The following is a 24,837-nucleotide window of genomic DNA, read 5'->3' on the forward strand; positions in this document are numbered from 1 at the left end:
TCTGATTGGTCAGCTCTCTTCGAGCGTTTCATTTCCGGTTCACAGGGCTCGCCTGAAGCAGCACCGGATTGGAGGGCTGGGCCCCGGAAGTACTACCTAAGTCGGGGCGCCGACTACGCCGGTGCAGATCGGCGGCATGGCGGCCCGGCTGGTCGTGAGCCGGTGGGCGGCTGCACCTGTGGCCGCCCGCGCAGGCCCGCTGGTCACCTGTCGCAGGTGGTCCGGAGCCGCCGCAGACACCGTGTACGATGTAGTGGTGTCGGGCGGAGGCCTGGTGGGCGCTGCCATGGCCTGTGCTTTAGGTAAGCGCATTTCCAGAGCCACAGTGGCGGCGAACGGGGCGGCGGGGGAGCGACGAAGAGCGCGGAAACCCTGGCTCTGTGGCCCAACGACTGCGCGCGTCCCGGGCCTTGTGGTCGGTGCCCTGCCCTCCTAGGGCGGCTTCAGGGACGCGTCCGGTCAAAAGTGGGAGGGGCCTTCTGAAGCTGGCAAACGCGTGGGGGAACGGACCCGCGGGGTCGTTTCGTGTCAAGCGCAGGTGGGAGTCGTTAGCCGTTAAAAAACAAACAAACAAAACCAAAAAAACAGAACTTTGCATGTACCGTGTATACGTTTGTGGGGGTTGAGGGCAGGGAAGTAGGAGCAGCGAATCCCATTAGGGTGCCGGTGGAGCTGACACCTGTGGCTGGGCCATGGCGCTTAGGACCGAAGCTTACTGTGCAAGGTGGCCACGGGGCATAGATGGCGCCACGGATAAGACGGCACCATTTTACTGACAACCCTAGGCAACCACTCCTATGCCTACTTTTAAAAAGGTAATTAATTAGAAAGGCAGCGTGTTAGCGCGTGCTCGTCCGTCCCCTAAATGGTGCCACAGCTCGGCCTGGGTCAGGCTGGAGCCAGGAGCTCCATTCGGGGCTCCCTTGTTGGTGATGGGGGGCCCAACGGCTTGGGCCATCAGCTGCCTTCCCAGGCGCATTAATAGGGAACTGGGTCCGTCCCTGCTTCGGTTATGGGATGCCAGCCAGGCAAGCGGCAGCTTAGCCTGTTGTGCCGCTGTACCGATTACACACACACACAAATACACATCTGATTGCCTTTTCTGGATAGTTCTGTCTAAATACAACTACTCAGTGTTGTGGTTTTTGTTTTTTTGACAGGAAGAGTTAGAGAGAGAGAAAGGTCTTCCTTTTACGTTGGTTCACCCCCCAAATGGCTGCTACGGCCGGCGCACCGCGCTGATCCGAAGCCAGGAGCCAGGTGCTTCTCCTGGTCTCCCATGCGGGTGCAGGGCCTAAGGACCTGGGCCATCCTCCACTGCCTTCCCGGGCCACAGCAGAGAGCTGGCCTGGAAGAGGAGCAACCGGGACTAGAACCCGGGGTGCCGGCGCTGTAGGCGGAGGATTAGCTTAGTGAGCCACAGCGCCGGCCAACTCAGTGTTTTTAAGATTGTGTGTTAGCATGTATCAGTAGTGCGTTCTTTTTGACGGCCAAATAGTTCACTGTGTGTGCGCTTTTGTTTCATCAGTTGATGGGCACTCAGGAAGTTTCCAGTTGGGGCCAATTAATGAATAATTCTGTGACTGTTCTGTGTGGTCGTGCTTTTGGCTACTTAATCCCTGTCTGTGGAATTGTCGGGTCAGATGGCAGCTCTGTGGTCAGGGCTCTGAGATGGGCAAGCTGCTCCCAGCCAGAGTGGCCGTGCGCTGTACATTCCTTCAGCACGCATCGGGGTCGGGTCGCGGCCTCAGGGCACTTGTTCCCGCTCTTTGTTTCTGCCCATCTGTGGGCGCGAAGTGTCTGCGCTGGTGCTTCCCTGGGGACTACTGATGTTGCCTATCCTTTCACTTGCTTTTTGGCCATTTGTGTATCCTCTTTGGAGAAATGTTTATTCAGACCCTTTATTTTTATTTGTTTAATTTTCTTTATTTGTTTGAAAGAGCAGTCTTTCCTCTGCTTCACTTTTCAAATGCCTGCAATCGTGGGACTGGGCCAGGTGGAAGCCAGGAATCCGGGACTTGGTCGGGGCTTCCCACCTGGGTGGCAGGGCCCGGGTCTTGAGTGATCACCTGCTGCCTCCCAGGTGCACTCTAGCAGGAAGCTGGGATCGGAAGGGGAGCTGATATTGGAATCTGGGGTGCCATGTGACATCACCGTGTGCTTATTAATAAATTCCCAATATTAATCAGCCTGTGTGGGTTCTTGCCTAATATTCAGAGAAGAATTCTGAATACCAGCATAAATGAACGAGGCAGCATGGTACGTTGTAAGCTTTTTATTCAGTGAGAGAAATGCATAGGAGAATGAGGGCCCTATCTACGAGAGAGAGAAATCTGGATTCATACTGATTCATACCGAATACCCGGAGCCACCTGGCGGAGCATGCACCCTGGGTGGGTGGCCCAGGGCAGCACAATGGCACAAGGCCAAAGAAAGGGTTGGGCCCACTGTGTCCCTTTTTTTTTTTTTTTTTTTTTGACAGGCAGAGTGGACAGTGAGAGAGAGATACAGAAAGGTCTTCCTTTTGCCATTGGTGCACCCTCCAATGGCCGCCGTGGCCAGCGCACTGCGGCCGGCGCACCGCGCTGATCCGAAGGCAGGAGCCAGGTGCTTCTCCTGGTCTCCCATGGGGTGCAGGGCCCAAGCACTTGGGCCATCCTCCACTGCACTCCCTGGCCACAGCAGAGAGCTGGCCTGGAAGAGGGGCAACCGGGACAGAATCCGGCACCCCGACCGGGACTAGAACCCGGTGTGCCGGCGCTGCAAGGCGGAGGATTAGCCTAGTGAGCTGCGGCGCCGGCCCACTGTGTCTCTTTAAGGGGAGTGGTTAATTAACCTGACTGGCCAGTGGGCACACAGGTGTGGCCAGGTAGGGGCATGAAGTCACACAGGGGCGTGGTCTTTCAGCTCACAAACCTAGTCAATTTAACCTGTATGCCTGCCCACAACAGAGCCAGGACTTGAACCCAGGCACTCCAATATGGGATGTGGGCGTCTTAACTGCTGTGCCAAACACCTACTCCTTACCCTTTGTTTTAATTGGGCTATTTAACTTTTTATTATTTCAGTTGTAGGAGGTCTTTCATTATATTCTGAGTACAAGTTCCTTATCAGATAAATGCTTTGCAAGTAGTTTTCTTCCATTTTGTGGTCTTTTTTACTTTCTTGACAGCGTTTTTTGAAGCATAAAATTTTTATTATTTTATTTTGACAGGCAGAGTAGACAGAGAGAGACAGAGAGAAAGGTCTTCTTTCCATTGGTTCACCCACCAAATGGCTGCTACGGCCAGCGTGCTGCGCCAATCCGAAGCCAGGAGCCAGGTGCTTCTTCTGGTCTCCCAGGCAGGTGCAGGGCCCAAGGACCTGGGCCATCCTCCACTGCCTTTCCGGGCCACAGCAGAGAGCTGGCCTGGAAGAGGAGCGACCGGGACTAGAACCCGGGTGCTGGCGCCATAGGTGGAGGATTAGCAAAGTAAGCCGCGGCGCCGGCCTCCCTTAAGTTCTGAAGCATCTCCAGAAGGGAGGTCGAGGTTTGCAGGCGTGCTTCCTCACAAGTGAAGCCCCTGGTGAGCGCGTCCTGCTCTGCCCTCTTGGCGGCAGCAGCTCACACCTTTTCTTATCTTGGCCAGAGCTGTCTCTGAGACACTACAGGCCTCTGCTCAGTCACCCAGTGACAGGTCCCAGGGCCAGGTCACTTCTCTCTATGGCTGTCTTAGGGTCTGATCTGCAGGCCCAGTCTCTAGAATTTTTGGCCCCTTTTGTTTTATAAAGACTCTGGTTCTGTTGGACCTGGGGGTTGTAGTGTGTTTTCCTGGTTATGCCAGTGTTGTGTTGGATAGGAGCTGTGATTTTCAGTGACTTAATACTCTGCACATGGAAAGCTCTGGTGTCTGCATACTGTAGTCTTACTTCCTTCTCCCGAGGCAGAGCGGTTCTGTTAGTGGGAGTTTTGCGTCATTTGCTGCTCTACAGCACATGGTGCTGGCGGACTGTGGAGCCGCCCTGCAGTTGTGGGTGGGCCGACGCGGTGCCTCTGCTGCCCAGGGCTCTCTGCATGGGTACCGGAGAGTCACGGCCCGCAAGAAGTCTGCATTCAACAGCCCAGGGACTTAGTGTGTTGGTTTTCTTGGAAATGACAAAGGGAATAATTCCTGGATTTTCCTAAAATGATATAAAACGTTGCCTTTTCTTTTTTTAGGCTATGATATTCACTTTCGTGACAAGAAGATCCTTTTGATAGAAGCCGGTCCAAAGAAAGTACTGGAGAAATTGTCAGAAACCTACAGCAACAGGGTCAGCTCCATTTCCCCCGGCTCTGCAACCCTGCTCAGCAGTGAGTAGAAGGCCCTCTTCTCAGTCCAGTCTCCTTTCCCTCTCGGCTTTCCAGTGCTTTCTGTCGAGGCATACTGTCCAGCATCTGGGCAAGAGTGCTTTCACTGAGGTGGGGGCAGGTCGGAGTGGGCTTGGTAGTCTGGTGTCTCGTTGGCGATGAGGACCCTGAGATTGTCAGCCCGTCAGTTTGCAGCCTGGGGAAGGCACCCCTGGGGCCTGTGGGTCCATCACCTGGGCATCACCTGGGCACTGACACGGTACAGACTCCGCTTCTAGTCGTGCTGCCCTCTCCATTTTGGGAGCCAGCCCTCCAACGAGTGCGTTCGGGGCAGACACGACTGTGCTGTGCACGCTCTCCAGATGCCAGTCCCTCGGGCTTTGCAGAAGAAGCTCCGTCACTCCCCGGCCCCTGAGCCTGTGTGTTCCTCGTCGTAACCCCGGCTGACGCTGCGGTATGGCCGTGTTTATTGCTCATCTCTCCAACCACAGAGGCAGTGCAGAAGGCAGGGGCTTTGTCCATTTTGTTTCCCACGTTATGCTCAGGACCTAGAACTGTATCTGGCACATGGAAGGTGCACAGTAAATATTTCTTAAATAAATGAATAAAAAAATATTCCTTAGCTGGAGTTTATAACTGCGATGATGAGGAACAGGAACAGCGTGGACACAGTTTTTCCTTTTAATGTCTCCTAGTTTAATGTGATCCGACTTGTTGGGTCTCTTTTCACACTGCCCAGTCTGAAACTGGGGAGCAGAGCAGCCCAGTTCTTAGCACCAAATGAACGGATGTAGAGAGAGTATTCTCTGTCGTAGCAGAACATGGAAAACAAGCTCGCACTTAACAGCTTGCCCAGGTGAGGGTGGGGGAAGGGAGGGGAGCTCTGGTCTACAGCCTCTTCTCTTCTGTAGGTTTTGGTGCCTGGGACCACATCTGCAACATGAGATACAGAGCCTTTCGGCGGATGCAGGTGCCTCTTTCTCTTTCTCTCTTTGGGCAAGATGCCTCGTTCTGCTTGTGTTAAAATACCGCAGTCCACTTCCTGCAGGCTTTCTGTGCGTGTGGGAGGAGAGACAGTGCACGTTCGTCTAAGGAAGTGAGGGGCACGGTTCCCAGGAGAACCTTCTCACTGTGTGCGTTCTGACAGACGGTGACACCTCTGATTTTCTGCTTCCGTCACCTGGGAAGGCAGAGCTCAGTGTCGGATGGGAGTGATGCTTCCTTGGTTCTAATGTCAACTCTCCTCTTGTGTCCAGGTGTGGGATGCCTGCTCAGAGGCCTTGATAATGTTTGATAAGGACAACTTGGATGACATGGGCTACATCGTGGAGAATGATGTCATCATGCACGCCCTCACTAAGCAGCTGGAGGCTGTGTCTGGTGAGGCACCGTCTCCCCATCTCCCACTCACCTGCTGGCAAGTGACCTAGTGAAGAAGGGAGTGCTCACCATCACCAGTCCCCTGGTGGCTCCACTCAGCCTTTATTTTAGCAGCTTATTCCCATATAATGTAAATACTGTGAAATTCACCCACTGAAGTGTACAATTCAGTGGTTTTTAGTGTGTTTACGGAGTTGTATAACCCTCACCACACTATCATTTTAGGACATTTTCATAACCTCAAAAGGAAACCTAGTGCTACTGTAGTCATTCTGCATTCTTGCCCCCAGCCACTGGCAACCACTGATGGGCTTTCTTTGTAGATTCCCCTCAGTAGTTCACTGTTTCTGACGTCTGACTTCTCACTGAGCACGTTTTTGAGATTCATCCATGTTGTAACACATATCGTACTTTGTTCCTTTTACGATTTGTTTGAAAGGTAGAGTTACAGAGAGAGGGAGAGACAGAGATCTTCCATCCACTGGTTCAATTCCTAAATGGCTGCATCAGCCAGGGCTGAGCCAAGCCATAGCGAGGAGCCTGGAACTCCATCTCGGTCTCCCACGGACCTGGGCCATCTTCCACTGCTTTCACGGGTGCATCAGCAGGGAGCTGGATTGGAAGTGGAGCAGGCAGGACTCAAACCAATGGCCTTGTGGGATGCCAGCATTGTGGGCCATGATTCAGCCTGATGTGCCACAATGCTGGCCTCACTTTGTTCCTTTTTGTAATTGCTAAGTGGTGTTCTATTATGTGGATATATCAAGTTTATCATCAGTTGATAAAACTAGGTTGATTCCAGCTTTTTGGCAACTAAGAATAATGCTAAGAGCATTCATGTACAAGTTTCTGTGGTGGTATGTTTTATTTCCAGGTGAGTATTTAGTTGAATTGCTGGGTCAGTTATCTGTATTTCACATCCTCATAAACTGTCAAACTGTGCTTTAATTTTTACTATTTGAAAGGCAGAAGAGACAGAGGAAGGGACACAGACACACAGAGAGAGATCTTCCATCTGCTGCTTCACTCCCCAAGTGCTAACAGCAGCTGAGGTTGGGCCAAGTCAAAGCCAGGAACTCTGAGCCCAGTCCAGGTCTCTCACATTGGTGGCAGGGGCCCCAGTACTTGAGCCATCACCTGCTTCCTTCCAGGTTGCATATCAGCAGGAAGCTGGATTCTTGAAAACAGAGCTGGGACTTTGAACCCGGCCCTCCCCTAGGGGAGGTGGGTGTCCCAACTACTGTCTTTACTGTGCCAAACACCTGCTCCTGCCAGATGAGGTTTTTTGGTTTTGTTTTGGTTTTTAAGATTTATTTTATTCATCTGAAAGAGAAGTTTCTATCTGCTGACTCACTCCCCAAATGGCTGCAGTGACTAGGGCTGGGCCAGGCCGAAGCCAGGAGCCAAGAGCTTGTTCTGGGTCTCCCAGATAGGTGGCAGGGGCCCAGGGATATGGGCCATCCTCTGCTGCTTTCCCAGGCACATCACCAGGGAGCAGGATTGGAAGTGGAGCAGCCAGGGCACGAAGTGGTGCTCACAAGGGACGCCAGCATTGCATGCTGCTGTTTAACCACAACGCTGGCCCTGCCAAACTTTTAGTGTCCTGCACCATTCATTTCACTTTCCCACCAGCATATGAGGGTGCTTCAAAAGTTCATGGGAGGGGCTGGCACTGTGGCAAAGTGGGTTAAAGCCCTGGCCGCATCGCTGGTATCCCACATGGGTGCTGGTTCAAGTCCCTGCTGCTGCACTTCAGATCCAGCTCCCTGCTGATGTGCCTCGGAAAGCAACAGAGGATGGCCCAAGTCCTTGGGCCCCTGCAGTCATATGAGAGACCCGGAAGAAGCTCCTGGCTCCTGGCTTCTGGCTTTAGATCGCCTCAGCTTCAGCCATGCGGCCATTTGGGGAGTGAACTAGTGAGTGGAAGAGCGCTCGCTCTCTCTGTCTCTACCTCTCTCTCTAACTCTCTTCCAAATAAATAAACTCTAAAAAAAATTTCGGCCGGCGCCACGGCTCACTAGGCTAATCCTCCACCTACTGGTGCCGGCACACCGGGTTCTAGTCCCGGTCGGGGCACCGGATTCTGTCCCGGTTGCCCCTCTTCCAGGCCAGCTCTCTGCTGTGGCCCGGGAGGGCAGTGGAGGATGGCCCAAGTGCTTGGGCCCTGCACCCCATGGGAGACCAGGAGAAGTACCTGGCTCCTGCCATCGGATCAGCGCGGTGCACCGGCCGCAGCGCGCCGGCTGCGGTGGCCATTGGAGGGTGAACCAACGGCAAAGGAAGACCTTTCTCTCTGTCTCTCTCACTGTCCACTCTGCCTGTCAAAAAAATAAATAAATAAATAAATAAAATTTCATGGAAAGTGGAATTAAAAAACAAGTTTATTTTGGTGGAAAAAAATTGAAATCCATGTATGTAAGTGGTCTTCACAAAGTTCACAGAAAACATGGTTTAAAAAAATTGCACCAAAACTTACCCTTGAACTCATTTTCCATGAATTAAAAAAAAAAAAAGATTTATTTTTTTGAAAGGCAGAGCTACAGAGAGGCAGAGAGAGAGAGACAGAGACATCTTCCATTTACTGGTTCTCTCCCCAAATGGCCACAACAGCCAGAACTGAGCTGATCTGAAGCCAGGAGCTTTTTCTGGGTCTCCCATGTGGGTGCAGGGGCGCAAGGACTCAAGCCATCTTCTACTGCTTAGGCCACAGCAGAGAGCTGGTGGAGTAGCCAGGTCTTGAACTGGTGCCCATATGGAATGCTGGCACTGCAGGCGGTGGCTTTACCCACAGCGCTGGCCCCATCCATGAATATTTTGAAGTGACCTCATATAAGGCTTCTAGGTTTTTCCACATCATTGTCAATACTTATTTTCCTTTCTTAAAAAAAAAAAAAAAAATACAAGTGGGCTGGCATTGTGGCTCAGTGGGTTAAATTGGTCTATGATGCCAGCATCCCATATTGGAGTGCTGGTTCCAGTTCCAGTTTCTCCACTTCCAATCCAGCACCCTGTTAATGTGCCTGGGAAGGCAAAAGATGGCCCAAGTACTTGAAGCCCTGCTGTCCAGGTGGGAGACCTGAATGGGGAGTGAATCAGTGGATGGAAGATCTCTATCTCTTCTTCTCTGTCACTCTGCCATTCAAGTAAATGTATCTTAAAAAAAATAACCACTGTTGTGGGTGTGAAGTGGTACCTCATTATAGTTTAGCAGAGAGCTGGATTGGAAGTGGAGCAGGCGGGACGCGAACTGGCGCCCACATGGAATGCCGGCACTCCGCCAGAGCTGAGCTGATCCGAAGCCAGTAGGTTCATTCAGGTCTCTCATGTGCCTTGGGCCATCTTCTGCTTTCTCAGGCACATTATCAGGGAGCTGGATCGAAGTGGAGCAGCCAGGACTTGAACTGGCACCATAAGAGATGCCGACGCTGCAGGTGGTGGCTTTACCAACTACACCACAGCACTGGCCAGTTTTTTCTCTTTTAGCCTTTCTTTGCTCATATTTTGACATTGAGCTTATTTAAGCCACTTTATTGAGATATTACCAACATACACAACACTACAGGTATGTTTATAGCTTGGCTTTATAAGAGACCATATTACTTTCATGATCTGTAAAATGAGAGGACTTTCAGAGGGGAGAATCTCTTACGCAGCGTAGCACTTGGTTCAGCCTGCAGTCTTCCCACCCTGCCTACTCGGGAAGCATCTGCGGGCTCACTGAAGGGCGGAGTGAAACCAGAAGGTGTGCCTCAGGCTGGGACTGCACAGAGCGCTTTAACACCCCCCTCCCCAACACACACGGTGTGACAGTCACTCCTGTGGCTTCTGCTGTTAATCGGCTCTCAGACCTGGCACTCATAACTTGGGTTACTTTTCAGATCTTTTCTTGTTTGGCAATAAGTGACAAGACACAGCCGTCCCGGAACCATGCTTTAGGTTTAATTACAGCTTCTTCCTCAGTCTGCGTGGCCTTTCTAATGTTTTCTTCTTCTCTCTCTTGACCTCCCCAGACCGCGTGACGGTTCTCTACCGCAGCAAAGCCGTGAGCTATACCTGGCCGTGTCCGTTTCTCATGGCAGACTCCAGCCCTTGGGTCCAGATTACCCTAGGTGATGGCAGCACCCTCCAGACCAAATTGTTGGTAGTTGAAGATTCTTATTTTGCCAGGGGTCATGCATGGCTACTTCTTATCCTGGATTTTAGGGCCTCTAGTTTTAGATTTAAGCTATAGTTTAATTTCATTTTTGGCATGATCTTGGTTATATGATTAGTACCCACTCAGCCTAAGTTAAGAAGGTCTTGTAAATCTTAGGACCATCTGTGGTCATGAAATAAAGGACAGCAGGCCTCACAGGGACAAGAACCAGGGATGGAGACTCCTCTGGCCGTCTCCGGCCCCCTGTGGTCATCTGTTGCTCTCTCAGCTCCTCCTCTTACAAGGCATCCGCTCCTGGCCTTACACCAGGACTGTTCAGCTCCAGGGCTGCCCCACACTGAAACTTTCCATACTGTTCTCAATATTTAAACTAGAGAGAATCTGGCTAATGAGCTTGGAGCTGGTACCTGTTGGGTCAGATGACCGGCTTTAGCTCTGTTAGCCAGGGCTGAGGTCACATAGTCTAAGGCCAGCCCTCTAGGGCCTCTATGCAGATGGGCTTGCCATCAGTCTGCAGTAGACCGCTGTAGGCAGCAGAGAAAACGTGGGGAGCCGTTTAGGAAGAGGCTGTAGGACTCAGCAGGCGCTTGTCTCCGTGCAGATCGGTGCTGATGGTCACAACTCGGGAGTTCGGCAGGCTGCAGGAATCCCGAACGTTAGCTGGAACTATGACCAGTCCGCGGTAGTGGCCACTTTGCATTTATCTGAGGTGAGATCCTGGGCCGCCAGCTGGGGGCCCACCCATGGGCACTAGGCACTTCTCACAAGAACTCCTCTGTTGCAGGCCACGGAAAACAACGTAGCGTGGCAGAGATTTCTTCCCTCTGGGCCCATTGCTCTGCTTCCGGTAAGAGGTCCTCCTGGCTCGTGCCTTCCTCCTTTAGGCCTCTGGTTTCACGGGGACATGCCCAGGCTGGCACTGCTTCCCCTCGTCTCTCTGTGCTTGAGAGCTCCCAAGTACGGAAGTTCAGCCTTGGCATTGATCTTTTGACGCAGCTCTCGGACACCTTGAGTTCCTTGGTTTGGTCCACGTCCCACGAACATGCAGCAGAGCTGGTCCGCATGGATGAGGAACAGTTCGTGGATGCCGTTAACTCTGCCTTTGTGAGTGTTGACTTGTCCCTCTGCCAGTGCATTGCAGGGGCAGATAAAGGTGGCTTTGAATAAGGAAAGAGAGCTAAGCCATCGGCTCCCCTTTGTAACTAGCTGGATCTGGATCCTGTGGAGGGTGCAGCGGGAAACGAAACACCGGCAGTGCTAACAGACACACTCTTTAGAGGGTTGTGGCTGCTCTTAGGCCGAATGAAACAACTGCCCGGCTTCTGATTAGCATCGACCTTGGAAGCTATAATCCATTCTAAGTGTGAACAGCTCCACGAGGTCCCAGGTAGCTGGGCCTTGAAACCTGACTCACTGAGGTGTTCCCAGGGAGGGGCTGGGTGCATTGCAGCCCAGAGCTTGAGTGAGCTTGGAACCAGGCCTGAGTTCCTTACTGGTTCCTCCTGTAATCTGAAAAATGGGGCATGGAACTGCCTACCTCTTCAGGATTGAAGATTTATAGAATGAGAATTTTTGCAAAATGCCAAGATATTCATTGGGTATGTTGGAGGTGCTCAACCAGCAGCAATAATTTTGCTGGAGTAGACACAGCCTTTAGATAAGACGGGCACCACTATTTTTGGAATGTAAATGCCACATTGGGCTACATTCACTAACAGAGTGCTTGCCACGTGCCAGGTCCAGGACAGTTTTCTATTTAATTAATTCAGTAATGCTTTGAGGTAGATGCTATTAATGTCCTTGTTTAGAGATTAGGAACTTGCCTGTGTTCCAAGAGCTAGAGACAAACTTGGATTCTGAACTCCACCTGGCCCTCAGAGCCTGTGTTTTGAAGCACGAAGCCTTATGTCCTCACTACATTCTTCACAGTGAGGAATGTTCACTATGTAGTAGCGATGACAGTAAAAGGAAGTGGATGCCAAGGTCAGCGGAGCGTGCTGTCTGTCCCTCCCTGGTCACTCAGGTACACTTTTTGACACAGGCAGCCCCTCTGTAGCATTCAGCAGTTCCCAGTGCCTTTTCTGTAGATGCAGGACGAGTGAGACAGCCCCCTTTCGGGAAACTTGCAGCCAAGGGAGAGGAAGGTATGTGAGTGACACTCAGTGCAGCGGTAGAAGCCTGCTTGGGGTGCTGGGGATCACAGGGAAGGAAGACGGGTAGAGGAGGGCTCCTGGGCGGTCCTGAGAGGTGACATGGGGAGGGGACGAGGCAGGATGTCTTGAGGCACGCTGTGGCCAGCTCGTGAGCAGCTGGGCTCGATCTACAACCTGTGGGCAGTGATGGGAAGTCGAATTTTACCCTTGCTGGAGGGCTTGTCACTGTGGTCATGATCTGTTCAGGTATATTAGGTAGCCTTACTCTTAGCTGTGGTCTCATAAAAGCTTTCTTTGTTGAGTTTTTAATTCCCTGCTCATCACTGATTACCTGTCATCTTGTTTGTTTTGGCCATGCTGCTCAGTGGAGTGATGCCAACCACACGGACTTTGTCGACTCAGCTGGCAGCTTGTTGCAACACGCTCTCGCCCTTCTGAGGCCCACCAAGGTCTCAGCTCGCCAGCTGCCCCCAAGCGTAGCCCGGGTGGACGCCAAGAGCCGAGTGCTGTTTCCCCTGGGGTGGGGACATGCTGCTGAGTATGTTCGGCCTCGAGTGGCCCTCATTGGGTAAGATGGGAAACGGAGCAGGGCGCCCCCTCTCACCGTACTGCTAGAAGCCACGTCTGAACTCTGCATTACTCTTAGGGATGCAGCCCACAGAGTCCACCCGCTTGCAGGACAAGGAGTCAACATGGGCTTTGGGGATATCTCCAGCCTGGCCCATCACCTCAGCAGTGCAGCCTTCAATGGGAGAGACCTGGGTAAGGACTAATGCAGAGGTCAGAGTTAACGGCAGTCACAGTGCCCAGATGGCCCTCAGGAGTGGGATGGAGTGGACTCAAATAAGAAGCATCTGGTTTTCCAGGAGAGGGGAGACTTTATCAGGGATTAGACTTTCCCCTTTCCACTTTCTCCCAGGCTCCATGAGCCATCTCACAGGTTATGAAACAGAGAGACAGCGGCACAACACTGCACTCCTGGCAGCCACAGACTTACTGAAGAGGCTGTATTCCACCAGAGCCACGCCGCTGGTGCTCCTCAGGACGTGGGGCCTGCAGGCCACCAATGCAGTGTCGCCACTCAAAGTAAGAGGCTGTGCTCGGCCCTCTGGGACTCGTGCTCATTGAGGAATGACTTGTAAACAGTCATTACTTTCTTTAAATTTGTTTTGAATGAGTTTTGACTACAAAATCACTATTATCTTCATTGTGTACCTGGCTCAGTGTTATGAGCCAAAACTGCTTTCTTGGCTTACTGGGGTTAGCGTCCCCAGACAGTAACTTTCTCTACAGAAGGACTTAAGATGAACATGTTTAGCCCTTGTTGCTTTGCCAGCTTCTTTCCTGAGAAACTTCCATTTACTCTCTCTGTCTAGCATCGGGGACTCTTGCCAAGTTTTTGCTCTTCAGCTATTTTAAAGTGTTTTCTTCACCCGCCCTCACAGCTTGCAGTATCAGAATATCACTCACTCTGTTTCGTTTCCTTTTCCTCCAGGGACAGATCATGGCCTTTGCAAGCAAATGAGTGCTCCTCTTCCGAGAGTATGTTGATGAGAAAAGACTATCGCAGCCTAAGACCATCACACGTTTCCAAGCTTTAAGTTAATAAATTTGTTAAAATGCTTGTTTCTTTCTTGCTTTTGGTTAATGGCCTGTGGAACCCAAATAACGCCCAGCCAAGGAACGAGCCCCAGAGACGACTCTCATGATGTGATTGAAAGAGCTTTTTATTACTAAAACAAAAATCACTGAGGCGCTATCTCATTTTCCCTTGTTAATCATTCTAAAGATTTAGTTTCTTTAATGCTGCTTATAAATTTAGTTTTTTTGGTAGAAGAATTATAAATACTCGGTTGATGCATTTAATTAAATAGAAATTCTTTTAACCTTTGATATAGATACACTGGACCTCATGAAAAGAAAACCAAGTCGTAATGCCACTTCTGTCCTCATACAGCACCAGATTTCTAGTAGATTTCTGGATCCTTCACTGTCTGTTCAGTAACAAACATTAAATAGCTTCACTGCACAGCTTGGAAGACCGCAGGAACCAGATCAGAAGGGGCACTGCTCCTCAGCAGCGTTTGTTCCTGTCTGCCGGCGTGGAGGGAGCAGTGCTGTGCTGTGCTGTGCTGTGCTGTGCTGTGCTGTGCTGTGGGTTTTGAAGAGCTTGCTCCACAGTACCAGAGACGCCTCTTGAGAAATTTAGGTCTGCTGGATCTGCACACTACAAAGCCAGCTTGCCCCAGACCCTGACTTGAAGACTTTTGAACCCAGCCAAGCTGTTCCCAGGAATAATTTTTGAAAGCATGGGAAATTCGCTACTACATGGGAGCTTTTCAAACAAAGGTAGAAAACAGGTAAGATTTCTAGAGTAAAAAGAGGGACAATGTCACAGACCTTTCTGGAAAAATGTACCCAGAACAAAAGATGGCAGCTGCTGGGACTACTGGTGGGCTGCAGGCACAGGGTCATCTCTCATCAAACACACAGTGGTAGCCCAGGTAAGGAGAACGTGGACCATCCAAGACGGGGAGAGTTCCAAAGCCCACAGGGGATGTTCTTCATATAAACACAGCATCCCCTCTGTGCCAGGCTGTGCCCTCAGCATTTTAAACACAAGTCTAGTAAGAGAAGAAACTAACCAGGAATGTTAGACTCTGTAGGGTCTCTTAAGAAGAGGCCCAAAGGGGACACTAGGGGGCAGAAAGGACATTATAGGTAAATCTTTTTCTAAGAAAAATTTTCATTCCAAATTGCTCTTAATTCTCCAGATGTTCTGATCAAGATTAATATATTGATAAATTATAATTATTTATAATAAGTTTCTAAAGTCAGTGCATCCACCCAAGAGATCTGAAGGAGTCAGCCTGGGCAATATGTGTGCTTTACAGATATGGCTCACTCCTGTGCGTAAGACACTGAGAGATAACCTGCGGTGAGAGAAGCCCAGGGAATCCTTCAGATCCTGGAAAGCTGCAGGAGTCTACACAGCTTCCCTCCTGGGAAGTAAATCTCCCTGATGATACAGAATGCTTAGTGTACCGTGACTGCTTTAGCACTGTACTCTTGACAAAGATGGTCAGGGTCCAGACATGTTAAAAGGGACCATAAGGAACTTGGAGTTTTCTTCAAAAATAATGAAAGGCTCTAGAAGGAGAAATCACAGCAGAACTACAGTCCACTGGGAACACAGATTCCAGCTCAGTGGAAGGGGCACTGTAACATCGTGCAGCTCGGAACTACCTGAGCAGAAGCTGGATGATCGCCTGTTGGTAATGCTGAGGGGTTTCTGCAGTGGGTATGGGCTGTTTCCAATTCTAGCACTTTCTGAGTAAGGCAGTATTTACAAAGGTAATATTTATAATAAGAGTATGAAAAGTCTGAAGAAATTCCACACTGAATTTAAAAAAACTAAAACTTGGAGGAAAGGTACAGAAACTTTCGAAGTTCCTTGCACATAGCACATATTAAATATTTACTGACCCAAGGGAGTAACTTAAGATTTCCCCAGGGACTGATGCATGAAGGTCATGCATCTTTAACAGCCTTGAGGAGGAAGCAGAAGGACCGGGAGGTCTACCATGAAAGCTCTTTGGGAAGAAGCCAGAATACAGGGCAAGAGCACTAAGGTGGGCAGACAAGCAGCAGGTGATGGTCACAGGACGAAAGTACAAGCTAACGTGGGGGGATAATTCATAGAATAAACAGGGTCCTCCAGCCACGCTGGACTAGCTGTACCGCCAGGGGCCGAGAGATCGCAGCGCAAGGCCGGAGATCCTAGGATCAGCCAACTGGCATGCTCGCTCAGATGACCAGGGGCCGGGCAGGAGAGGAGAGCTACAAACAGAAGGGCAAACTAAAGAGGCTACGACCCTGAACAGCACAGACACTGCCCCCTCACCACAGGCCAACAGCTAGCACGTAACTACAAAAGGTAAGTTTAGGATCATGGATAATACTATAAACACATTAGCCTGGGAGGCGATACTGGCACTGAATCCACACATACCCATAAAGTTGGATGTGTTAATTAACACCAGGGTTCACTGATAAAAAGTTGGTTAAAGGAGCTCAGATACAGGAGGCGACCACACCTTCCCTAAAGGTCCCTAGAGTTCTTCTGGCCATGACTGGCAGTTAGGAGTTACTTTCCTGTCCGGCCTGTGGCTCTCAGCTGGCTGCCCAGAGCAGAAGCAAGATTCTCAAGTGGTGCCCTTTGTGTGTTTGAGTCATACATGGAAAGCAAGACCAGGTAAAATACCTGTCCTTGGGGAGGACAGTGCAGATACGCGTGGGGCGGGGGGAGACCCTGGTATTGGTAGGTCACGGGACTGCAGGGGAGAGAGACTGTTCAAGGGGATGAGGCACTCAGGGTTAAAATGACATGTTTCTTTGGTTCCCAGGGACTATTCCCTGAGCTCTAACTCCAAGGCTGAGTTCCAGAGCTATTCTGTTTGAGATTCTTGGTCACAGAGAGCCCGCCATGAGCCAAAGATTTAGACTGGTGCCAGCTGTGTACCCCGAGTGGTTAGGTAAAAGTTCACATTACATGTGTAGAATTAATCAAACCCAGATCTGTAGGCTCAAGGGCAAGATCCATCTACAAAAGCCCTTTCTTCCCGAGAAAGCCGGCTGCTGGGCTCAGTCCCACCTGGCTCAGAAAACGACTGAGTCCTTCCTTCCTGTAAAAGGCTGGTGGACGCAGGCCTCAGAGGAAGTGGCTGACCTCAGTAGGAGATGCCCAGAGACTGCAACAGGTGAAACGTGGCTCCCAAGGCCCAGCCCGTTTCTATGTTGTTCACTTTCTTTGCGAGCTGTTGGGAGGAGGAGAGGAGAAAGTGTCTTCACATTCTTGTCCGATTTTCTGCACTTCTGCAGAGAGTACCCACATGGCCAACCCAAGGCGAAATTCAGAGTGGCCAACCTTTGGAGGTTTCCCACTACTCTGTTAACAGCTTCCCTCCATGCCTCAATACCTGCCATTCTGATCCCCTAATGCTTCCGACCCAAGAAGTCCCACACAGGCTTTCTAGAGAGATCCAGACAGGATTCCGACCTCTTCTAATCCTAAAACTAAACATAGCATCTTTTTTTTCCCCCTGAATCACCAGTTTTTGAAAAGGCAACTGAGAATCAAACGCTAAAGGATGTGGTAGAAAGGGCCTAGACTGGGGTAGGAAAGAACATATAAGCTCAGTTCATACTGTGTGAGCAACTGCCTCCTCTTCAGCACTAGGAGACCGGCAGGCTGGGCCTCAGTGAGCACGGGGCCCGTATGTCCTCAGAGGTATAACAAGGGGACTGTGTTGTGTTTACCGATTTTCTTCAGAATCCTAGGGGCTCCTTGGAAATGCTTCCAAGGAGAAAGGCCAGCTAGCATTCTGCTGCAACCAGAACAGCTCTGCTTTTCACTATGAATTACTGACATTCCACCTTATTTTTTGAATAAGGATGCACTGGCACCAAAAAGTCTGAAAATCGGTGGACTGTAGTGACTGTGGTAATGAGTCTGGTTGCTGTGACCAACACTGGGGAGCACAGCACTGAAATCCTTAGCTTGAGGCTCAGCCCGGGACCCCTCAGACTAGGAGTCCACCACCCAAAATGTTTATTCCCTCCTCAGGACCAGGCCAGCAGCCTAGGGACGGAGATGCCAAAATGAAGCAACCTCTGGGACAAGGGCCTGTCCTCCCCTAATTTAAGTTCTCCCACTGAAATTAGAGGTTTTTTTTTCCTAAAGCCAGCACTGAAAATAGAAGTGTCACTAGCAGGTCGGTTCTCACTGGTGCCTCAGCAGAGGCGGTTATTAGCTCCCCATGTCCTGGCAGGCTTACGTCTCGCACCCACAGACTGGTGTGAGATGCCTCTGCTGATAGTGTCCCCAGTGGTAACAGCTCACTGTGCCTGGACATATGCTTTCCATGCCTTATCTCGATTTGCAGACCAGCCCTGTGAAATGGGTGTTTTAAGGATCCTAGTGTTCTGAGTGAGGAACCTAAAAGAGGGGACCTGAGCTAGAGGCTGAGCCGGACACGGGTGCCTTTACCAGCACACAACTCTGCTAACTGGCTCCTTTCTGGTAAGCACTTTAAGTGACAGATCACAAAGACACATTACGTACCATGCCAGAACGGGCACTGTCAACTCACCTGGGACCAGGCAAACAGGAAGGAAGAGTGGCACAAGAAAGGCAGGCAAGGGGCTTAGAAGATAAACCCTTCTAACATGCTTGACCCCAGCTCTGCGGCTGCCTTGTGCCATCGCTGTAGTTTTGGTCCAACCTCTTCTAATACACTGTAGGCTGTATGAGGCCCAAATCACTTCTAATCACCTCTGTCACTATAATGGACAATTACTCAAGTGTGATACAGAGCAAATTAAATGGGGTGGATGATGTCTTTTAGAATCGACAACTTAGAAAACAGTTTGCACGTGCCAACGGTGCAGAGAAGAGGACGAAGAAGCACGACCTGAGGCACACCTAAAACACACACTGCAGATGCACAGGGCACTCACTGGTGACACCTTTCTGGTCCCTCAGGTGCTCTGCTAAATAAAACCCATCTAGGACCTACGGGTGGGCTCACGCTACTGACCTGGTGCACCTGCCCTGGACCTCTCGGAATTGAGCAACTTTCTGTGATGGTCCCAGCACCTCTGTCCCTGTGCATCTTTGACAAAACTTCAGCCCTGACTCTTGTAACCACCCCATCAGGGACACGAACCCAGAGCAAGCACAGCCCAGGATTCAGGAAGTGTGCATTTCCAACCTGCACCCCGGCCCATGAGTTCCCTCTCCCCTCTCTTCTTGTTTCTTGCCCTGGGATCCAAATGGATCTAATAAACCACATGACTTGGGCATCTTAATTTGGGCGGCAGGCCTCTGTTCTGTGACCTCTGGCTTAGCTTGCCTGGTAACAAATTCGGAGGGGACCCCTGCTTTCAGGTAACCTCCACGCTGATGACCAGCACAGCGCCTCGTCCACTGCCTGAGCAGAAGTATCCCGCAGTGCCACCTAGGGCTGCTCTGACTACTGAGCAAGTTCTTGACCCCTTCCCCCCAATTCCAGAACACAGCCTGTCCCAGGCCGGCGGCGCTCCACCTCTCACCTGTAAGACGGTGCTGTCCGCAAAGCCAAAGCCGTCCTTCAGCAGGGCTGTGATGTAGCTGAGATCCATACACAGGAAAGGGCTGCCTGAGCTGAACTTCTCCAGGTTATCACACACTGCAAGTGGGGGAGTGAACAGCTGAGAGGTGCAGTTCTCTAAATACAGGCAGACAGCAGGGCAAAGCCAGAGTCTCCTGGAGACCAGACTGCACCGATGGCTTCTGCAAAACCAAGTCTGCACATCCCCGTGGTGACAGCTTATTTCCCAAGTTCTTTGACTTATTGTGGGGACCTACTTCTAAGTCCCTGATGTGTTACAAACGCTGTGGCCCGAGAGACAGGAAGTACCAGTTCGGTCTAAGCCAGTGCCGCGGGGGCGCCTGGATGAGCTCATCTGTTGTTGAGATCAGTCCTCAAGGAGGCCCCGGAAGCTCTCCCCCAGGATCTCGAGCACTCGCTGTGTCACTAACCCGAGACCACTACCGCAGTCAGACCACAAAGGAAGAAATGTCGGAGGACACGGTTTCACCATTCCCCAGCGCCTCCTGGAGTCCCATATTCTTTCCCAGAACTGTAACAGCACACAGCAATGTTTGAAACTCCTCGCGAAGCCAGGGAGGCCCAGGGAGGGAAGCAGCCTTCTAGAGGCGCTGAGCTGAGCCGCTGGCTGCGTGGGGGCCCCGGGGCGCAGGCAGAGGCTCGCGCACTCACCCTGGAGGGCTTCCTGACACTCACCTTCCCTGGCCTTTCTTTCAAAATCTTCAACCTTTAAAACACCCCCCTTTGCATAATCTGAAATAGAACAGTAGCTGATGTCAAAAAGTATTCAAGAAAACAAGGACATTGATTCTAGTGATATTTATAATCATGAAAAGCTGAATAAAATGTCCAAAATTTGAGAAAGGACTATGCAAACATAACATCTACACAACACACTCTATGCAGCCCGTTTTACTCACCTAGTTTATGTGTATTTAACACAGTAAAAAACAGACAATGCAGTGGGAAAGGAGAAACTCACTCCTACCAGGTCATGACGGATCACGTCACCAACTCCCGCACAGTAACGAAAGCATTACTCTGGGGATAAGGCAGAGTTGTAAAGGGCAGGAAGAAATTCTCGGGGGTGACGCGTTCACTGTTGTACACATGACAAAACGTGCAAACCGCAAGCTATCAACATGCATTTACTGAAGGGCCATTATACCTCATACAGATGGAAAGAACACCGCCTACGTGTACTGCTGCCTAGGTCGTCTTCTAGCTCCAAAGCACCCAACACCTCACCCAGCCTTCTGCTCCCCCAAGTCCACAGCTACTCGGCAGCAGCATGGAGAGGAGCCGGGCGAGCGCCCACGGGCACTGCAGACGCTGCCCTGTGCCCCGCCCCCAGTGCACTCACCGATCATGCCCGTGTCAACAGCCCGATCGTAGTAGTAAGAGAACGCATAGAAGGAGCTTCTCTGGACCTCCTCTGGCTGGTGCAGCTTCCCTTGTACCACTCTCAGCACTTCAGCATAGCAGGGCTCAAAGCCCATGTCCCCTGCAAAGGTGCACAGGGGGAGGTGAGAACAGGGATGGGGGCGCACTGAGGCAAGCTGCTGAAGACAGGAGGCTGAGGCTCGCAAGCAAAGCTGAGCGAACTTGTGCAGCCTCACTGCCCCGTGTTTCTGGAGCCGTGTATTCACAGCGGTGCCGGCCCTGAGGAGCAGGTAGCTGGAGGGCTCACTGGCTTCCTTCACGTGGACTTGAATTTTTTTTCTTAAATATTTATTTATTTTATTTGAAAGGCAGAGTTACAGAGAGGCAGAGGCAGAAAGAGAGGGGTCTTCTATCTGCTGGTTCATGCTCCAAATGGCCGCAAAGGCCAGAGCTGTGCCGATCTAAAGCCAGGAGCTTCTTACAGATCTCCCACACAGGGGTGGGGGCCAAGCACTTGGGCCATCTTCCATGGCTTTCCCAGGCCACAGCAGAGAGCTGGATCGGAAGTGGAGCAGCCGGGACTAGAACCCGTGCCCACGTGGAATGCCGGTGCTGCAGGCGGTGACTTTACCCGCTATGCCTGGCCCCTGGACTTGATTTTAAAGTCCATGCCTTATGTGATGCCCAAGATGAATCACGCTTCCAGCTGTCTCAATTTTAAGCTTTACTATAAATAGTTAAATATTAACTGAGCCTAAAACCAAGTTCATGCTGCTGCCTTAGGCTTGGGCTAACAGGCTTCCACCACCACAGTTGACTAGGCAACGAGAAGAACGCAAATGAGAGCTGTCTTGCTGGCCGCTGTCTCACACTGGTCACCGGAGGCACACCAAGATCATGGGAGTAAGCCCCGCAACATGCATGCTTCTCTTGAGCGCCAGGAAGACGACTCCGTGGGACTTTTCCACAACTTCTATTCAAAGGGCAATTTCAATTCATGAAAAAACATCACTCCAGGGGTAGGTATTTAGGGCAGCAGTTAAAACGCTCCCCATATCCCATATTGTAGTGCCTGGGTTTTGTTTTTAATGTAAAGATTTATTTTTTGAAGGGCAGAGAGAGAGAGAGAGAGGGAGAGGGAGGAGAGAGATGGATCTTCCATCTGCTAGTTCACTCACCAAATGGCCACAATGGCAGGGGCTGGTCCAGGCCGAAGCCAGGACCTGGAGCACCGTCCCGGTCTTCCACATGGAGTGGCAGGGTCCCTCCACTGACTTCCCAGGCTCATTAGCAGAAAACTTGATCAGAAGTAGAGCAGCGGGGACTCAAGCTGGCGCTCTGATATGGGATGCTAGTGTCACAGGCAGCAGCTGGGCGTGCTGCACCACAGCGCGGGCCCCTGGATCCACTTCTCACTCGGGAGAGAGCAGACGACGGCTCAAGTGCTTAGGTCCCTGACACACGTATGGGAGACGGGGATTGAGTTCTGAGCTCCTGGCTTCAGCCTGGCTCAGCCCCAGCTAAAACAGGTACTAGAGGAGTGAACTAGCAGGCGGAAGGTCTCTCTCTGCCTTTGTCTGGCTTTCAAATAATTTTTTAGAAAAGTTTTATTTTGGGGCTGGCGCTGTGGCACCGCTGGTTAAAACTACAGCCTACAGCGCTGGCATCTCATACAGGGTGCTGGTTGGAGTCCTGGTTGCTCTACTTCTGATCCAACTCCCTGCTAGAGAAGGCAGCAGAGGATGGCCCAACTACTTGGGCCCCTGCACCCACAGGGAAGACCTGATGAAGCTCCTGGCTTTGGCCTGGCCAGGCCCCCCAAGTTGTTGTGGCCCTTTGGGGAGTAAACCAGTGGATGGAAGATCTCTCTCTCCTTCTAACTCTGACTTTCAAATAATTAAAATAGTTCATTTTACAGAGAGATGGCGAGACAGAAAGAAAGAGATCTTCTGTCTGCTGATTTACTCCCCAAATGGCTGCAACTGCCAGGCCCAGGCCAGGCTGAAGCCAGGAGCTTCTTCTGGGTCTCCCACGTGGGTGCAGGGGCCCAAGGACTTGGGCCATCTTCTGCTGCTTTCCCAGGCCATCATCAGGCAGCTGGATGGGAAGTGGAGCCAGGATGTAAGATCTGCTCTCCCAGTACAGGCTGCTGTTCTCTTGTGCACAGGGAGGCAGCCTGTCGGTTTCCCCCCATCCATCAATAAGCCTTTTCCCCTAAAAAAAAAAAAAAAAAAAAAAAAAAGAAGTGGAGCCAGGAAGCCAGCACTGCAGGCAGCAACTTTACCTGTTATAACATCAGCCCCTCAAATGCATTTTTAAAAATTAACTATTTAATTATAAGTAGTTAAAAATGTAAAAATCTCTATATAAACACAAAATCCCTTACCTTCTTGGTTGCCACCATATTGGTATTTTACACCCCCAAAGATCCACTCTGCTTCCAACCATCTCGGTAGACAGGCACTTCGGAAAGTGTGTCCATCAATTCCTAAAAAAGCCAAGGCACAAAGTAAGAGACAAGTACGTGAGAGAGAAGGGAGGAGCAAGCAAGAAGTCCCTGGGGTTGAGAGGAGTCACCAAGGGGGCTGGGCTGACGGTCTGAGGAAATTAACTGCACGACTGTGTCCCGGGACAGGAATTGTTATCTCGGGGTTCCTGGGCCGCGTGGTGTTGGCGAACCTTTGGAAACGGCAAGCAGCGTTTGTGCACATGCACCTGTGACAGTGTGGCCCATCACTGTCCTCACATCTCATAGAAATCCAAAACCCACAATAATGTAAGTTCCTTCCTTTCTGAAAAAGGGAAAAAATACTGTGCTACCGTCCTCACTGGCTGCTTTCGGGAAATACACTTGAAGATGTCTTGTGGACTCTGAAATGCTACACAATCATCATCCCAGAAGTTCACTGTGGGGCCAGCACTGTGGTACAGCGGAGCACCACCTGCCATGCTGGCATCCCACATGAACTCCAGTTCGAGTCTCGGCTGCTCCACTGCACATCCAGCTCCCTGCTGATGCACCTGGGAAGGCAGTGGAAGATGGCCCAACGCCCTGGGCCCCTGCCACCCACATGGGAGACATGGATGGAGTTCCTGGCTCCCATCTTTGGCCTGGCCCAGCCCCAGCTGTTGCAGCCATTTGGGAAGTCAATCAGCAGATGGAAGATCTCTAACTTGACCTTTCAAATAAATAAATTTTAAAAAACCACCATCACCACCACCAAATAATTTCCTGCGAGTCAGGCACCGTAAAAAATGTAGTAAATGAAGTTTCCTTGAAGGTGAGGAAAGCGGCCCAGAAATGGTAATTAACTTGCCCAAATCACAAAACTCGGACTGACCCCAGTTCTGCCTGACCCCAACCATGAAGGGATGAGTGGAGTTGTTCAGTTATTCCACCTTGTAAGTAGAACAAACCCTGCCTGCTTCCTGCACCTGCCACAGAAAGCCCAGGGCCTGTCCAAGGTCCTGTCAAACACCTGGAGCCTGGGAAGTGTGCAGTTAAGCCTCCAGGCCACAGCTGATCCCCTGCGTGAGCGGACCTCATTCTGAAAACAGCTAATCTATGTCAAAACACTTGCATGTACAAAATAAAAAGGAATTGGCTGTTATTATATGCATTATACAGCATCTGCTTCCCAGTTCAACACAAGCCCTTCTGCCACTGAACCGGTGCCAAGGAAGGCAAGAAGCAAGCCGAGGATGGGCCACCCCACCTGACACAGGTACCCAGACGAACCTTCCGTCTCCAGGGCGCCCAGCGTTGCCAGTCTTGCAGCTTTCAATCCAAATCCCAAGTAACTGTAAGATACAGGATTGACCAACTTTGTGCTGGTCCTGAAGTTCTCCAGCCCAGAGCTACCTCCTGCAGAAGGAATGTGGTTTCTCTGCCTCCCTCTGGAAAATGGAAACCTTGTTCTCTGGGACCCACTCGTCTCGTGCTCAACAGTGGCTACTGCACAGTTTGGATGAAGGCTGTATAGGAAGAACCACCTTCACACCTTCAGCTAAGTGACAATTCCTGAGATCCTACCCTGGGACCATTTCCAGAAAAGCTCTCATGAGTGTGGCCTGGGTCCCAGCTGGGATCAAACTGCAGGCTGGATTTTGAACAACCGAGGGCCACCTCAAAGGAGCTGGTGTGGACCTGTGGCTGACTCTTTTCCAAGTGTCCTCTGGGGAGGGAAAATTCTTTACTCTGAATTTACATACTTTTAAGGCCAAGAATGGAGAAGCCTCTTAGGTCCCTTGGGTTTGGGTAAGTGGCTTAGGTTACAGCTGATA

At 50.9% G+C, this 24,837-nt stretch overlaps 2 protein-coding genes across 9 annotated transcripts in view; one reads left to right on the top strand and one right to left on the bottom strand.

The window, feature by feature from the left end:
• Nucleotides 1-120: 120 nt before the first annotated feature.
• On the top strand, nt 121-13,643 carry COQ6 (coenzyme Q6, monooxygenase). 2 transcript variants are annotated; one of them, XM_002719654.6, is made up of 12 exons: nt 121-302; nt 4,199-4,333; nt 5,242-5,300; nt 5,587-5,710; nt 9,721-9,851; nt 10,468-10,575; nt 10,651-10,713; nt 10,863-10,970; nt 12,385-12,587; nt 12,666-12,781; nt 12,939-13,105; nt 13,515-13,643. In XM_002719654.6, exons 1-12 carry the CDS (start codon nt 137-139, stop codon nt 13,542-13,544), a joined length of 1,410 nt encoding a protein of 469 aa, XP_002719700.1. In that variant the 5' UTR covers nt 121-136; the 3' UTR covers nt 13,545-13,643. The 2 variants fall into 2 exon arrangements, with proteins under 2 accessions (XP_002719700.1, XP_089178475.1); XM_089322349.1 differs by lacking the exon at nt 121-302 and adding an exon at nt 467-538.
• Nucleotides 13,644-13,728: 85 nt separating this feature from the next.
• Nucleotides 13,729-24,837, bottom strand: part of ENTPD5 (ectonucleoside triphosphate diphosphohydrolase 5) — a 58,605-nt gene continuing 47,496 nt past the window's right edge. For all 7 annotated transcript variants that reach the window (XM_089322353.1, XM_051826259.3, XM_017349383.4 and 4 more), the window contains 6 exons: nt 24,293-24,354; nt 22,940-23,041; nt 20,534-20,674; nt 19,867-19,923; nt 19,133-19,248; nt 13,729-16,836 (listed from right to left, as the gene is read on the bottom strand). In XM_089322353.1, the coding sequence (XP_089178479.1) occupies nt 16,750-16,836; nt 19,133-19,248; nt 19,867-19,923; nt 20,534-20,674; nt 22,940-23,041; nt 24,293-24,354 (565 nt within the window). In that variant the 3' untranslated portion in view covers nt 13,729-16,749. The remainder of the gene's footprint in view (nt 16,837-19,132; nt 19,249-19,866; nt 19,924-20,533; nt 20,675-22,939; nt 23,042-24,292; nt 24,355-24,837) is intronic.

This window comes from Oryctolagus cuniculus, chromosome 20, assembly GCF_051225735.1.
Source record: "Oryctolagus cuniculus isolate XC-2025 breed Fujian yellow rabbit chromosome 20, ASM5122573v1, whole genome shotgun sequence".
NCBI classification, from domain to species: Eukaryota; Metazoa; Chordata; class Mammalia; order Lagomorpha; family Leporidae; genus Oryctolagus; species Oryctolagus cuniculus.